Raw genomic sequence first — 17,074 nt, 5'->3', positions numbered from 1 at the left:
ATATATAAAAATTTTTCTATTAAAGATTAAAGTAAAATTTTTCCATTAAAAAGATAAAAATTAACATTGCTAAAAATTTTCTCAAACTAAAGATTTCATCTCTTGTACCATTTTATCCTCGTGTAAAACATTCTATTTTATTACTATTCAATTTAATGGAAACACCCGTTATCCTCCACGTTATCTCTCAACTGTATTATTCAAAAATTGATCGGTTTGATCGAACACTTTTGTCTCCCAATTAGTTCATACAGTGAAGATTCTACTGTATTTCAACAACAGTACACGTTACTTTTTATAAAAGTATGAAAATAAATTAAATTTATTTTAAATGCGAGGCAAACCAGTGGACCGCAAAGAGTCAAAGAACAATGTCAAAAGTTAAGTTACTCGTAAGATATTACGCGTATACGATAGCTTACCGCCTATGTTATTTTTATAATTTGCTAGCGTTATTATGACACGCTATGGAGATTTAAAATTTCCAGAAAGAGAATCTCTATGAAATTAACTGTTTTTGTATGCAGCGCATACAATTCATCTTCTCTTGCGTTTGTAGTACGCACTGCGTTGCATCCTCATTTTTGAAAGATTATATGTTTGGAATATTGGAATTATCTCCACTCCTATTTAACATATCGAGACGTTTAAAAATGCATTTCCAAACGATTGTTTAAATTTTTGTTTAAATTCTAATCATCCGAATTAAATTATTTGTAAAAAAAATACTATTTTATATTAAAATTGTTATTGGGCAATTTCGTTCATTTGTAACACTCCGAATATATATATATATACCTTGCATATCTGTAAAATACATCATACTGCAAGATCTTTTTTTTATATATATATATATATAATATATCCGAGATTGAATCGAGTCTCTCATAGTGTTATATTCAACAATGATATTCATTAATCTTCATTACAGTTTCATTACAGCGAAATGTTTACTAACCGACCAATGAAGTTCTTCTATTTTCGCTTGACTAATTTCCTGTAATTTAACCATAATTACACAGCAATTGGACAATTTGTCTGCAATTGTAAGTCTGGCACGTTTCTTCTTCCTTCGTTTGTGAGAACTTTATCTTAGATTCATGTATGTGGACAAGTATAATTTCCAGTTATTTAACTGCAATGACAAAAATCCTCACATGTTCTCGTGTGTTGAAGTTTCACTTGTAATAATGTAAAAAGCAGGCGAATATTTCCGAGTTGTCGACAAAATAATTCGTTTGTCAAGTAACTGACTGTTCTGTAATTTTCAGGATTCTGAATGGGGATGGACGTTTTATATACGGCAAGGAATCAATTCCGATGCAAGCGTGGCAAGTAGTCGACGTTGAGGGTTGCCTGTACTATGCCTTCCTTCCAGCAAATCCATCAAAACTCTCAGAATGTGAAAAAACAGTCGCAAAACCAACAGATGATACCCTAAAGAACAATGATGACGCGGAAGAAATTTTTATGATTCCAGCTGATAACGAGGCAAGCGACAATCTATCCCCTATTAAAATAAAAAAGGAAGATATGGACGATGTTTCATCGACGAACGAAGATCACTATGACGACACCAATGTCTATGCTTGCGAAGAGTGTAACATCTGTTTTCCGGTGATGCAGATGCTAAAACGACACAGAAACGCTGTTCACGAACAAGCCCAGCGCTACAAGTGCAAAGTCTGTTTCAAAATATGTCGCAGTCTGGTCGCCTTCAAGATGCATGTCGCTTTGGAGCACAAAACTGAAGAGGCAGAAGCAAAGGATGTCGAAAGTCTAACGTATGCCTGCAACTTCTGCAACTACGAAAGTACAAACAAATCTACGCTTCATTCTCACATTAGTAGAAAACACTCGACCAAACGTATAGGTAGACGACAAAATAGCTATAGGTACTCTACAGAACCTGAAGAGTACTCTTGCGACGTATGCGAATTTAAATGCCAGAATAGACGTAGATTAAAGGAACATTTAGAACGTAAGCACGCGTCAGAGTATAAATACGATTGCGAATATTGTGGCAAAAAGTTCAAAGTCAAAGGCGACATGAGGTTACACATACGTTTTAAACACAAAGAAGGACCCATAGTTTGCGACGTGTGTGGGAAAACGTGCTCGAATAGTAACTCTCTGTATGTGCACCAGAAGTGGGCACATTTCAAACCAAAGTACGAGTGTGAAATTTGCAAAAGACGTATGGTCACTCAAGAGAATCTCGATCAACACATTTTGCTGCAACACGAGAGACGGGAGAGTTTCGTGTGTGAAGAATGTGGAAAATCATTCACAGAGAATCATCGATTAAAACAACACATGATGACGCATACTGGGGACAGACCTTACGATTGCCACATATGTGGTAAAGCTTTTGCGCGTCGCACGGCTTACAGGCAACACTTGCTTATTCATACGGGTAAACGACCATATCTCTGTGATATTTGCGGTAAAACGTTCACGCAGAAGCCTGGCCTGATTTGTCACCGAAAATCACATCCTGGAGTGCATCCTCCATTGCCAGTGGTGCATATAGAACATATTCTTAGCGACTTTATGAAGAAAGAATGATTTTATCGTGGGAATAGACGCGTGTGTCGTGCACATTTAATGATGAACTGACGTTATAAAACATGGAAGTTGATCTTCTTAATCCAGCTATTTTTAAACTTACTACATACTTGATATTTCTTTGGAATGATCTAATTCGTTCCTCGTTCAAAGTCTAACATTACTCTCAGTGACTGAGTAATTTCTAAAGCTACAATTTGTATTTCCATGAATTGCAGATATCAAGTTACTTAATGCTTTATCAATTAATAATATTAGCGAGTGATTTATGATTTCTAATTTCAACTTCGTGTTAGAGTTTTTCCTATTTTCCTAATATTCCTAATATTCAAACCCGATTGAAATGGAAACTTTGAATTCAATTGAAATGGGGACCAGATTGAGGCATTAAAAATTCGACGGTTGTGGCAGAGTCAAATGGACTGGAAAAATGACTTTCTTGCAGAAGGATGTGAAGCAGTATGAATACCTGCTGTCAGAAATAGACTTTCCTCATGATCATCCTTCTGGAGGAATTATATACATATCTGGATTAAGAAAAAGATTCTCGTCATCGAAAAAGATGTTCATCATACCAGAAGATTTTATATTAGTTAATTAAATTAACTTCAATTTGTTGAATCAATTGTAAGATCAGTATAAAGCAAAAATCGATCTTCCTCGATTCGTTATTAACACGCTGTGTTATTAATTGTATTACATTCTTATTAATCGAGATGGAAAATTACGAAGGGGAAATCTTAAATTCTTAATTCCCAGTTAATTTTTCGCTTAACTTCAATTATCTAATTTTTATGGTTATGATTTTATTATAATCCGAACGTGAACGTCGATGTTTGTATTTTAATATTTTCAAACATTTATTTTCCCACGCTTTCATTCATTTTCGTGTACATACTCCATTCGTAAAAAAAATATATATATAGTTTTATACGATTCGTTTCTACCAGATTATGTGATTATTGTAGAAACGAATCATTTGGGGGAATGAATAACAAGATGCATTGTGAAATATATTGTATACAAGATGAGATTATAAAAATTTATTTTGAGCACAATCTCGTGGAAAATATATATTTTTCTTAACTATCGTACAAAGTTCTCTATAATTGTCTATCATTACCTAAAATAAAATAACAACTAATTTTTATTGTATTTGATTTATTTAAATAGAAAATAGATTCTATTTTCTTTCTTTAAATGAAATTATCTTCTACGCAGTGAACAGTGCGCGATTTCTATTATATGCAAATGTAAATGAACGTTGATTTACGTTGTTGGAGTTTTGGAAAATGTGAAACGATTGGCATGCCATCTTATCTCAGGTGAAATGAATTAAATTGCAGATAAGTATTGTATAAAATTTATTACAAGTATTAAACAATTTAACGTTGATTTAATTAAAGTTCATAAAATAGTTATAGGTAACTATATAAATAAGTTTCAAGGTACACGATGCTTTGACCAATGAGCTAATTTTAAATTTAATCGTACTTACGATTTTATGTTTCAGGAAATTCAGTACAACTATTTCGGGAAGCGGCAAGTTCATCTCTAACAATTAATCAATAATTGTGCATCCTTGAAGTGCCATAAAGAGAAATAATTGCCTCTATTATGGATTTTTGCCACTTGATTACACCATCAATAATATAGTTAAAAATACATTGCATAATATCTTTGAAACATCTTCAACATGCGTTCAAACTATAAATTTCTTGAAATTTTTCTAGCATCCTTCGTTCTATTGATACAAAAATTGAATATCTCACAATGAATACAACGTTCAATAATGAATTCAATTTTTTTATATCAATGAAAATTTATTAGACATCTTTCCATTTGTTGGTTGAATCGCAATTTACATTCTTCGTGTTTACTATTTTATAAATCCTAAATGACGTTTCAAGAATTACAATGAAATTGAAAAGTGTAATTATATCTCACGAATTATTGTCAGCCATTTATAATCAACTATTTGTACCATTTTCCTGCTACATCGAATAAAAACATGAATCATCGTTATCATTATCCCCAAACAATAGAATAAATACCTACTACTGCTAATTTTACTATTTTCACATCAAACTCGTCGTGACTATTAACTTCGACTGTAAGTAATCATCGTCAGTAAGTACCATCCTTGTAGGACTCTAATAAACTTTAGCAATTTTCCTGTTTTAGGGACGGACTATCCCAATCAAATTCCATCTGCGTTTCAAAATTACCTACACCCGCCGGAAGAACCAAACAAGAAACAAACTCATCTCAAGAGGAGGACTCTAGGATCTTACCAGCCTGTGATATCTGTCAAAAACAATTCAAAAAGAAGTACTTATTAAAAAGGCACAAACTTACTCACGAAAATCGAAAGAAGAAAGACGTATCCTCAAAAGACGATTCTTTCATGGAACTAGTATCTCAAAAACAGGAAGCTTTATCATGCACAATCTGCGACTTCCGCTGTAACAAAAGATCCACAATGATTGCTCACTTGGTACAGAATCACGAAGATTCAGGCGAGAATAGATCAACCAGTAACAGGAAATTCGCCTGCATTATTTGTGGTCTTATCTGTTCTCGAAAGGAAACTTTGAGATCTCACTTTGTACGAAAACACACACAGCTTTATGAGTTCTCCTGTGAGCAATGCGGCAAGGAATTCAAGATCAAAGGTGATTTAACGACTCACATGAGACTGAATCACAAAGAACCTCCTGTGATATGCGACGTTTGTGGCAAAACTTGTAAAAACAGTCACAGCCTGTATACTCATCAGAAACACGCTCACTATAAAGCGAAATACGAGTGCCCGGTATGTCACAAGAGATTGGTGACCAAAGAGAACCTAGATCAGCATGTGTTGACTCAGCACGAAAAGAAAGAGAAGTCTGTCTGCGAAGAATGTGGGAAAACATTCTTTGAAAATCACGATTTCAGAAAACACATGAGGATACATACTGGGGATAAACCGTATAGCTGTTCTGTTTGTGCCAGAGCGTTTACCACTCATAGCAGTTTGAGTCAGCATTTACTGTTGCACACAGGAGAAAGGATTTATGTCTGCGACGTGTGTGGAAAATCGTTTGCTCAGAAGGCTGGTCTTATATGTCATAGAAAGATCCATTCTGGATCATTGCCTCCTCTTCCTGTCATGCATATCGATCACATTCTAAAAGATTTCATGAAGAAATGAAGAAAACTGTGTGTTAGATTTAACAAAGATTTTATGGGCTTCTTTATTTCACCGGGAATTACATCGAAGATTCACATCTTGAAGAAGTTGGTGAAGAAGCGAAGAAATCTTGTTATCCGAAAGCTGTGTTTTAGATTTAACCAAGACTTTATAGTTTTCCTTCTCTTCTTCTTTTATCGAGAATTGCACTTATTTCGAAGAAATGTCTCGAAGACTGATCTTGTTTTGTCAGCGAATAAGATTTAAGAGATTTACCACTGTTCAACGGTTTGATAATTTCTTACGAATGTTTTTTACTGCAAGTTGTTTATCGATGTTTCTCGAAAATTGTATGCATCGCACGATTTTTAACGTAGATGATATTGAAAAGAAAAAATGCTTAGCTTTAAGTTTTTAAGGCGATCTCGACTTTTTATGGAATTCAATCGTGTTCCTAATAGAGGATCTTATTACTGGACTGCGGAGTTTTACGCAAATTTATATTTTTTCGCACACTTAATTTATATTTCGACGAACTGGAAGAAAAATAGAACTTAAACAGAATTTTGTTCTACCTATTAAATATTACAACAAATACTCTATCTCGGATATTTTATGTATTATTATTGTACATACTTTTTTTTCTATAAAATTACCTATAAGTGCATAAAAATCTGCTATAACTACTATATAAAACGCTCAAAATTTTTGTTGTATTTTCTTACGTATTTTGCAACGTATCTCCGCGTACCCGAAATAAAGTAAATATAATTTCCCCACTGACGACGCGTATCGATTGTCGATTAATCCTCTCATGCTCTGCTTTACTCTGATCTCACTCTCTAACATTCTTCACGACTAATCTCCGAGTAGTACCTAAGCCAAACTGCAAAAACCTCTTTTTTTAAGTTTAATTATCTTTTTTACAAGCAATCTAACTCAAACCTTTTATCAGCGTTTTAAAAGTAACAAACGCGTGATGAACCTTTTAATCCGCGGGAAATTTGGCATACACTGCCATAAACGATAAGAATGAACGAACGAAACGCTTTTCGAAAGCTTGCAGTCCAACAAGCGACCGAGGTAGCCCGTTAATAACGCCACTGATCGATGATGTTTCAGATACGAGCTCGACCACCTCAACTCGCGCGGTATCTTTATCTACGACAAGGAATCGGTTGTGATGAAAAAATGGCAGATCCTGGAGTTCGACGGGAAGCCGTACTACGCGTTTGTACCTGAAGACGACACGCCACTGGCTGACGAAGATATTCCTGAACAGATAGATGAGATAGGACACGAGGATGAGAAACAGGACCTCGTCAAAGTCGAATGTCTTTACAACGAAGATGAACTACAGTACGATTCGACGGACGAAAAATTATACGAGGATGAAGATCTTTTAAACAGGAGTGCAGAGCACAAGGAAGAAGAAGATGTGAAACCGATAATTCTAAATGGCACAATTGACGAAGAGAACGATAAAACGATTGGAGATATTTATCAGGTCAAAGTTCAAGGTAGTATGGTCACTATAGAGAAGCTGACATCCGGTGACATTGAAGAGGCGAAGGAAGTGGTGGAGTATCAAGAAGTGGAACACGAAGAGCAAGAGGAGCAAGAGATGCAAGAAGTCTATAACGATCAAGAGCAGTTGGAACAGATAGATCAAGTAGATCCGGATGATCCAGATCAGATAGAACAAGTGGAATACTTGGAGGAAGAGATCTTGGAGTTGCCAAATAATCATGTGACACCAGTGAAGATGCGTAGGAAAATTTCCAGAAGTCCGGGCAGTGCACTGAAATGCAAACTTTGCTCGGAGATGTTCAGCTCGGCCATTTCGTTCAGGAAACACGTGGCATGGACGCACAAGAAGAAGGTGTGCATACAGGAAGATGGCGCGTATATCTGCGCGGTTTGCGATTACAGGACGCTTAAGAAGAGTCTTTTCGCGGCTCACTTGGAAAGAAAGCACGAAACTTGGTCTAGAAAACGACCCAATAGCATGTTATTCCCTTGCGCTGCCTGTGGCTTCGTGTGCAGATCGAAGCACTCGTTGCAATCGCACTTTATTAGAAAACACACCGATCGGTACGAGCATCAGTGCAAATTTTGTCCAAAGAAGTTCAAAGTGAAAGGCGATCTGACCAACCACATACGATTCCATCATAAAGAAAAACCGATTAACTGTCCCGTGTGTGGAAAATTATGTCAGAATACTGGCTCTCTTTACGTACACCAGAAATGGGCACATTTTAAACCCAAGTACGAGTGTCATATATGCAAACGACGCATGGTCACACAGGAAAATCTCGACCAACATCTGCTAACGCAGCACGAGAAAAGGGAGAAGATAGTATGCGCCGAATGCGGAAAAACGTTCACCAAAAAAGATTCTTTTAAAAGGCACATGGCAGTGCACACAGGATGCAAGCCACATTCCTGTCTAATCTGCAATAAACCATTCGCGAGGAGGTCTCAGCTGCGCCAACATTTGCTCATCCACACTGGGAAGAGGCCTTTTGTCTGCGACATTTGCGGGAAAGCGTTCACACAGAAGCCTGGTCTGATCTGTCATAGGAAAACTCATCCTGGACCTCATCCTCCTTTACCTGTGATGCCAATTGCGGATATCGTGAAAGAGTTCACCGAAGGTTACGTACAGGAGATAAACGCACGTGAAAACGAGGAGAGGATTGAGGAGGAAGCGTAGAATTGTTTCAAATTTGTTGATCTTTTGACTTAAGCAAGCGTTTCCTTTGATACTTAATCAACAAACGTTTCGGTCGCTAGGAAGATTATGCGATTCTGTTGAATTTCGCATATCGAGACAAATATTGCATAAGAGAATTTTGATTTTAAATGATAAAATATTAGACGAATAAGCTTCGATCATAGAGGGTCGTAGAATGTACGACGAAGTTTTCGTTTCTGCTCGTCGTTGAAGGATAAATTGCAAGTACGTTAATTAATTACACATTTTCTAGCGAATATTCGTTATATTATCGATAAACTAGCGCTGATGATTCTGCAGTAATACTCGTGTTCCTACGAATTGTATCGCGTTTCTTTGGAACCTCGGAAAATATTAACATATTTCAAATATTAAGATAATCTTAATGCAGGATATCAGTGATTTTTGATTCCCTGGTAATTCTTTGATATTCGTACCACAATTTAAAATTATGAATTTTTGAAAAAGTAATTATTAAGATAAGCATACTACTTTTCTTATTCGTGGATTATAAAATTTGTAAATTTTCGAATATGATTATCGATAACTAATCCTATATCATAATCGTTATTTCAGCGATTTTTAAAACGTAAAGATTTGTCAAACACTTTCATTCCCATATATTATTAACCTTTCGTTGCTCCCTATTTTCTGTTCTTTATTAACATCGTGGTACTTTTGGGTACATTTTCTCCATCCCGAAATTTTGTTCATGTCCTTGATTTTTAAAAATTCAAAGTTGACGAATAGTCGAAACGGACAGATTTTTTTATATAATATATAATTTTTTACATAAATTTTATGTAATAGCAATTTGAACACTGTCGAGACATTCGAACGAAAGTGAAATTTCGTTTGCATCTAAAAGGACTAAAAGGAGGGTTAATATTATTAATGAAAAAATTAGTACAGAGTTAACTGTATAAGTTGTATAAAATTGTAATCATTGTTTGCGATCAACTGTATGCTTCAACAACGAGTAAGAGCAATATTTTCTCACCCTTGTTGTTCGACCCGATTGATCGAAACAACTGCAAGGTGCGAATGATAGAATGCCAGAATCGAGATTGGAAGATTAAAGACACTAGATCGATTAATAATTATTTTTAGACGTATCGCGTGTAACTATAAGTATAGAGATGTAAGATGTATAATATAATAACAGTCTTGTAAATTGAAGATTTAAGTGAACAAAAATGAAACGGAAGAGTATAAGCTTCCATTCTGAGTTTTCCTTTCAGTTTATTAAAAAGTCTAGAAGTCAGTCTTAATCGGCTTCTAATCATCAATATCATACTATATTTTAACTTAATTTTTAGTTGAACGAATATTTAATTGATTCAATTGTTTGAGAAAAATTATAACTCGTATTATTATTATTTGCATAAACATGCAGTAACGGAATAAACGTTTCCTGAGCTGGGTGTAAGAGAAATCGCATACTAATTATGTAACATCCATTAAAATATTAAATTTCCAATTAGCGAGCAGATAAAATGGCGTTACTTCGTCATTAACGATATCGAATAAAATTAAAAACTAACTACGCAAGAAGCGCTAGTTTCCTTTTGTTAATTATAATATGCTATGATTACGCTGAATTATAGCTTGCGTTATTTCAATACAGTGTGATAAATCGGTCAAATAAAAAAAGAAACTCGATCATGTTCCATCTCGTTGAAAGCTTTTTTCTTACGCATCGTATTAAAAACGAAGATATTTCACAATTCCTCGATGAACATCCTCGTGTTGTTTTAATGTATATCGTGAACCTTCGGTCGTCATTCACGCGAAGTCATTGATACGTTCGCGTTGTGATATGTCTTAATGACACTAATTCTATTCGCGAGAGCTAGTCCTCCTAAGAATAACTGTAATATAACGTAACACGGTAATATGCTCCGTTTCACTCGATATGTAAACGTAGTAACGTCCCTGCCTTCGTCGACCAGGTTGCTAGTAATTGTCCAAGGGACAAGCGTAAAATCCGTGAAAGAAAGGAAGCTCGCGCAGTAGAAAGCATGCCTACAACAGCTATTTTTCTAAAAATCAATAGCTTAGTCTAATACTTAAGGATGCGTATGCGCTGTGTATAGCTTTGAGTTTGAAATAAATATTTTTACTGAACCTGATCTCTTCGACTATCCCCGTAATAACGCTGGACGAGAAAAAAGAAATAAGCTTGGATAAGCTTGGATGAAGAAAAACTGTTATATCGTTCGATGTCCTTGTATCTAACAATTAACGATATTACGTAAAGCTTATAATATTGCTTTTTATACGTAAAATTTGTCAAAGCAGAGAAGAGAGTAAAAATATGGTATTCAAGTATACAAGATAAGTATATCTGATGTATTAAACGATCGCGTTGAAACGGTGAAATAATTTATATTATTTTTATACGTTTCCAGGCTACGACTGTTCTGGATCGCATTAGAAGAGCGAGAAGGTATGACGAATACAGATACTAGAATTATCTTCTAAGATTTTTATTTTTATAAAGAATATTCACAGAAAATTACGTTTAGGTTTCAGCGATTACTAAATCAATAAAATATGGTTGCTAAATATATAACACGTTTGAAAATAATGTTTCAGTGAAAACAATATATTCCAAAAATAAATAAGTTTTCAGAACGTATACATTTCTTGATTTACTCGGAAGAAAACATAATTTCAGAATTTTTAACGATAAGTTTCTAGCCATACGATATCCTACGGTTTCCTAGACCAAAGATAACACGATCTACTTAATTTTCTGTTTTAGAATCTTGGATCCTTTGAGCGAAGAATTCAAGACCGACTCGCAGGCTCACTTACCGTTAGAGCTCCCCGAGGTATACGAGAATTGGATCGACAAAGAAAACTTCGAGATTATGTCCGCTAGCCAAGAGGAAACCGCAGTATCTCTTCAAAACAATCCTGGCCAACAATCCAAAAAGAAAACCTTGACTCGTCTAGAATGCGACCACTGTCGACGGAAGTTCTTGAAGAAGAGTAACTTGGCGGAGCATTTGAAGAAACACAGACACAAGTGTTCAGACTGTCCGAAGACTTTCAGACTTCGTCGATACCTAGCTTCTCACATAGAGAAAATCCATCGACGTCAAGTGTACGATTGCAGTGTTTGCGAATACAAAAGCAATAACAAGGGAACACTGAAGAATCACTACATTCGTCTACATACGACTAATTACAATTTCGCTTGCGACACTTGTGGCAAACAATTCAAGATAAAGAAAGCATTGAACCATCACGTGAAACAAAATCATAGCGACGCGCCACCGATAGTGTGCGACGTTTGTGGCCACTTCAGCAAGAATCTTCATGCTCTCAAGGCTCATATGAAGTACAGACACTATAAGCCTGAGTTTATCTGCAGAATCTGCAGAAGAGGGATGACGACTCAAGAGAATTTGGAGCAACACTTAACCTGGCACGAGACCAGGGAAAAGGTACTGTGCCCCACGTGTGGAAAGAGATTTCGAGGTCGGGATTTGGACTCTCATATGCGAGTGCATACAGGAGTCAAGCCTTTTCCTTGTCCTGTTTGTGGAAAGACATTCAGAAGGCAGACTGCCCAAGAGCAGCATGTTCTCATTCATACGGGAAAGAGACCGTATATTTGCGATATCTGTGGGCAAGCGTTTGCTCAGAAACCTGGGCTGATTTGCCATAGGAAGCGCCATCCTGGACCTCTGCCTCCATTGCCTGTCGTATCCATCAAGAATATCGTCACGGAGTTCACTAAGGAATACACTATGAAGAATACGATTATTAAAATTGAATAAATGGGTAATTCGAATGAGCGAGGTTGCAAGAGGTTTGGGATTGATGTAAAGAAAAGCTGTGAATAACTACGTTAAATCATTCAGGGTCAAACGATGAAATAATACGCAAAAAATGCGTAGATCAGCATCGTTGGAATAGTAGCAAGTCGCAAGCACGCAATAAATTTCTATGATTTAAAGAAATTATAGTTTAATATAGTATCACAAATTCTCAATTTCTTTAAATTTCAGGAAATTATAGATCTAGGGTCCAGGTGCAATATTGCAATCCTTCCTCGCAAACAGTATTCTTACAAAAGCAGAATTTTACATTTTATCGTGAATGGATTGAATTTTACTGGTCCTTAATGAGTTAATAGGATAGCGAATGGATTATTGAAGAGTTTATCGATACGTCTGAAAAATCTATTTTTGTTTCGAAGAAATATATGTAATTTGAATATTGAATCGGCGTACTTCACTCTTTTCATATATTTCATGTCGCTGATTGTTGGATATTATCGAATAAGCGAGGAATTTTATTCGTTTCGTTTTACTTATGTACAGAGCTTGAATTTACCTATTAATTCACGGTTTCTACGAATTTTTCACTATAAAACAGTGCATTTGTAATTTTACAAATTAAGCATAACGTACAATTTTACGGCATTTTTTTATAAGAAACTTTAATATTGCTTTTTAGGCTACCACTTTTGGATTGACATTTTTGTACTAAGAACGAGTATTTGGATTTTTATAAATATTTTTAAGATTTTTAAACAATACAGTTGTTTCTATCGTTTCTTTCTCGATGAAGCATGAATTTTTATATTTTAAAAATGTTTTCTACGAATGTTGTTTGTATTTCTTATTGTATTCCAAACTTTTTAATAAAACTGTGGTTAAATAAAACTTGTAAATTATAAATATCGTAGTATACTTCCTATAATATTATTTCATATTGAGAAAAATGTTAAGGAAAAAGTAAGTATGAAAAAATTTCCATTATAACAAATAAATATTTTTATCTTCGAACAACATATGATACAAAGAAAACTGACGAATTTTCATCAAAAATATTTCGAAAATACTTTACATTGAAATTCATATCGTGAGAAATCGAACGGTGTGATGAAAATTACACATTAATTACGATTGAATTACCTACAAAATACCTATCCTAGTATACACAAAATATTCCATTGCTTCATACAAAGATCTCTGCTCCTACGCAAAAATATTTCTAATCGAAACTTCGTGAAACGTTCATCTGCTAAAGATGTTTCAAGTAAGTAAGCTCTCCATATAGCAGCATTGTCAAAACCACCCTGTAGATACCAAAACCTAACAACTTTACTTCAATCTGTTTTAGTTCTCCTGCACTGGACCCTCTTAATGGTAGCGACACGAATCCTCTGGAAGAACCTTGTTTCATCAAAATAGAAAACTCGTACTCCTTGGCAAAAACGGAACGAAGGCGACAAAGGGAAAGAATCAGAAGAATGAACTTAAAAATTCGCACTGTAACATCCGTAGGTTGTACAACAAAAAAGTTGAAAATCGAACCAAGTCGAACCAATAAAATTGAAGCAAGAATCTCGAAAAAGCAAACTGAACCTCTACTGGAGTGTGACTTCTGTGGCAAACAGTTCAATCGGAAGTCGTTCCTAGCGTCGCACATGAAGCAACACAGACATCGCTGTAAAACTTGCAACCAAACATTCGGACTAAGAAAAGACTTGAAACAGCACTCGGAGCAAGTTCATGGTCCTGTACTATATCCGTGCAGTATCTGTGAATATAAAAGCAACAACAGGTGGACGTTGAAGGATCATTTCATTCGAAAGCACACCAGCAGGTTCGACTATTCGTGTGCAGTCTGTGGGAAACAATTCAAGATCAAGAACGACATGGTGCAGCACGCGAAGCAAATGCATAGCAACGCATCTCCAATTATTTGCACAGTTTGCGGTCACGCTTGCAAGAGCGTGCCTTCCTTGAAGTCTCACATGAAATACAAGCACTACAAGACTGCGTACCAGTGTAATTTGTGCAAACGTTGTATGACGACCCAGAAGAACCTGGAGCAACATCTGTTGTGGCACAAGAGGAAGGAGAAAGTGGTTTGCCAGACTTGTGGTAAGACTTTTGGTCAAAAGAGGGATCTGGACCTTCATTTGAGGATCCACGAAGGTATCAGGCCGTTCTCTTGCCCGGTTTGTGGCAAGAAGTTCCCGAGAAGAACTGCTCAGGAGCAACATATTCTGATACACACAGGTCAAAGACCGTATACTTGTGATATTTGTGGACAGAAGTTTGCGCAAAAACCGGGACTGATCTGTCACAGGAAGCGACATCCTGGACCTCTGCCACAGCTCCCTGTGATCTCCGTTAGAAAGATCATCGCAGATTTTACTCAGGGATTGAACGATGCCGCGATGGAGAAGAAGGAGAATTAGGTGAAGTGAGTGGAGTAACTGGAACGTTCGTGTGTTTTTGAACTTTGTGAATCTGTTCTTGTGGTTTTGAAGTTTATGTTGTCTGATGCTTCTAAGCGTAAATAGTGTTAATTTTCTGTTATTTCTAGATATAATGTGACTTGTTTTGATATTGATCATCATTACGTCTAGACTGTGAATGTCTATGAAATTTGTAAATGTAAAGAAATTTATTCCGTGTGTTAAATATTATGATGATTATTTTACTTTAAATATTTTACATATAAAGATATATATGCAAAAGCATATCGTGTATGTTTTGTATACATTTTGTAGATTTTTATATCCTTAAATTTACCAAAAATGTAGCAATATCCACAATCTAATAGTAATGGTACTTATAACGACTGAGTAGTGTAATTTGATTCTCGTTATGTTTGTATCCTTATATTTATTAAAATTCAACAAAGATAAGGAAAAGAAATATGCTTTTCCTTTTTCTTTCGAATAGTAAATCTATTGACAAGTAGCAAAATATTTTATTTGCTTCTGTGAGTATTTTAATTTTATTAGAAAGATATAATTTACATTTAGAAGCTACAGACAATATAAGTTTCTAAAGCATTAGTGTTAGATCGAAAGACAGTTATATAAGGGTGAAACGATCAATTAAAGTTTATATTGCGTCGAATAAGGTGTTATAGAGAAATTTTCACGAGACATTGTTTCAGAGGAGATTTAATTATTCGTTGTTTATTTTATTAATATTGATAGCACAATTTGTGTTAGATAATTTGACATTTAAAGTACTTCGTTCATGATGCAGACTTCAGTCTGTTTGTTCTCTACGTTGCGTACGAGCAACATTGTATTCTTAAATGTTATTAAGTGAGTAAACAATAGGTGTATTTGTTTATAGTAAATTTGTATACATTATAACTATGTCTTCCTTACAAGAAAAAAAACCGGAGCAGATTTATTTGTATTATCGATAACTACAAAAAAGTTCTTTTACCACGATTTAAACAATATTTGGTCACGAAAGGGTTGATTATAATTACATATTAAAACTATACTGTTTCTCAGATCATCTCGAATATTTATCACCTATAACTAAAAAATCAAACTCAAAAATTAAGACGTAAAAGAGTTTTGTAATTTTGAGGCGAAAACGTTCCACAAAGAATCAACATTAAAAAAACATTATCTTCAACGAAAAAAATGAATAATTCTCCGAGACTTAAATATTAAATGAATATTAATCACATATATTTATACGTTACAAAACTTTTGTAACAGAAAGTGTATGAAGCTTTATGTACATTTAATAATTGGTTATAAAACATTTAAAAACGATACGCATATATATCGTCTATTATTTCTTCTAATAAATTCCTACTTCAACTTACTAAAATTTGATTTTCTTAAAATAATATTCACATTTCATTTCCACAAAAAGAACAATTTTTCATATGTATAACATGTACGAGATTCTCATAAAATTTCATTGCACACCATCGTATATCGGTAGGTATATAGTAAAACTTAACGAAGAACAACAAAAATCGTCACAGAAGAACATTCATTCTAAACAAATAAGTACTATAATAATTCCACGTAGTTGCACATTTATTCCTTCATTATCTAAATTACTTCGTGCACTTTATCGTTGTTTCTGTTTCAGATCGCGAAGAGCAATTTCTCGAGCAATTCACGAATGCATCAAATGTGGAGCCTGCTTCTGTCACATGAGGAAGCTGGTAGAACACCTGAAGAACCTCCATGGTATCGACAGAGCCTTCAGCTGCGACGAGTGCGGCAAAACTTTCAGAAGTCCCATGAACATAGCTCGTCACAAATTAATTCACACTGGTTTCAAAAGATTCGCTTGCGACTTATGCAACTATAGATCAAACCAAAAGTCAAACCTCGAGAGCCATCGTCGAAGACACACCAAAGACTATTCCTTTAAATGCGAACAATGTGAAAAAGGCTTCTTCCTGAGAACAGAATACTTAGAACATATAAATGTTCATACTAGGAAGCAATTGTACAAATGTGATCACTGTAGCAAGTCATACCCTTACAAGAAGAACCTGACAAATCACTTAAGAACGCATCATGCGAGTGTCTCGCAGTTAGAATTAAGAAATGACGCGACAAAGAAGCACGTGTGCACAATTTGCCTGGAGGGTTTCACGCGAAAATTGTTCTTGGAAAGGCACTTGAAGCAACGACACGGTTTGTACGAGAAAATGAAGCATTTATGCGATCTATGCGGGGCAGTGTTGTCTTCCAAGAGGAGGTTGATGGTGCATAGGCGGGGCCACGTTAACGAGAAGATCGTAAAATGCGTTTTATGCGACAAACAGTTCTCTAGCAAAGA

The 17,074-nt window shown here is 35.3% G+C and overlaps 3 protein-coding genes across 4 annotated transcripts in view; all 3 read left to right on the top strand.

Moving 5' to 3' along the window:
• Window positions 1-15,669, top strand: part of LOC100743982 (zinc finger protein 82) — a 60,587-nt gene extending 44,918 nt beyond the window's left edge. The window contains exon 5 of one of the 2 annotated variants that reach the window (XM_012387368.3): window positions 13,623-15,669. In XM_012387368.3, coding sequence (XP_012242791.1) covers window positions 13,623-14,709 — 1,087 coding nt within the window. In that variant the 3' untranslated portion in view covers window positions 14,710-15,669. Of the gene's footprint in view, window positions 1-1,271; window positions 3,621-13,622 lie in introns of those variants that run through there. The other variant, XM_012387361.3, reaches the window with a different exon arrangement.
• LOC112213084 (zinc finger protein 37-like) lies at window positions 6,358-10,607 on the top strand. Its single transcript, XM_024368655.2, has 2 exons — window positions 6,358-6,504; window positions 6,866-10,607. Exons 1-2 carry the CDS (start codon window positions 6,359-6,361, stop codon window positions 8,457-8,459), a joined length of 1,740 nt encoding a protein of 579 aa, XP_024224423.2. The 5' UTR covers window position 6,358; the 3' UTR covers window positions 8,460-10,607.
• LOC105680955 (gastrula zinc finger protein XlCGF7.1-like) lies at window positions 10,898-13,041 on the top strand. Its single transcript, XM_012387372.3, has 2 exons — window positions 10,898-10,929; window positions 11,248-13,041. Exon 2 carries the CDS (start codon window positions 11,357-11,359, stop codon window positions 12,269-12,271), a length of 915 nt encoding a protein of 304 aa, XP_012242795.1. The 5' UTR covers window positions 10,898-10,929; window positions 11,248-11,356; the 3' UTR covers window positions 12,272-13,041.
• Window positions 15,670-17,074: the final 1,405 nt, after the last annotated feature.

This window comes from Bombus impatiens, unplaced genomic scaffold, assembly GCF_000188095.3.
Source record: "Bombus impatiens unplaced genomic scaffold, BIMP_2.2 scf_0466, whole genome shotgun sequence".
NCBI classification, from domain to species: Eukaryota; Metazoa; Arthropoda; class Insecta; order Hymenoptera; family Apidae; genus Bombus; species Bombus impatiens.
Note: the sequence above shows the minus strand (reverse complement) of the source record. Positions and strands in the feature narration are given on the sequence as shown.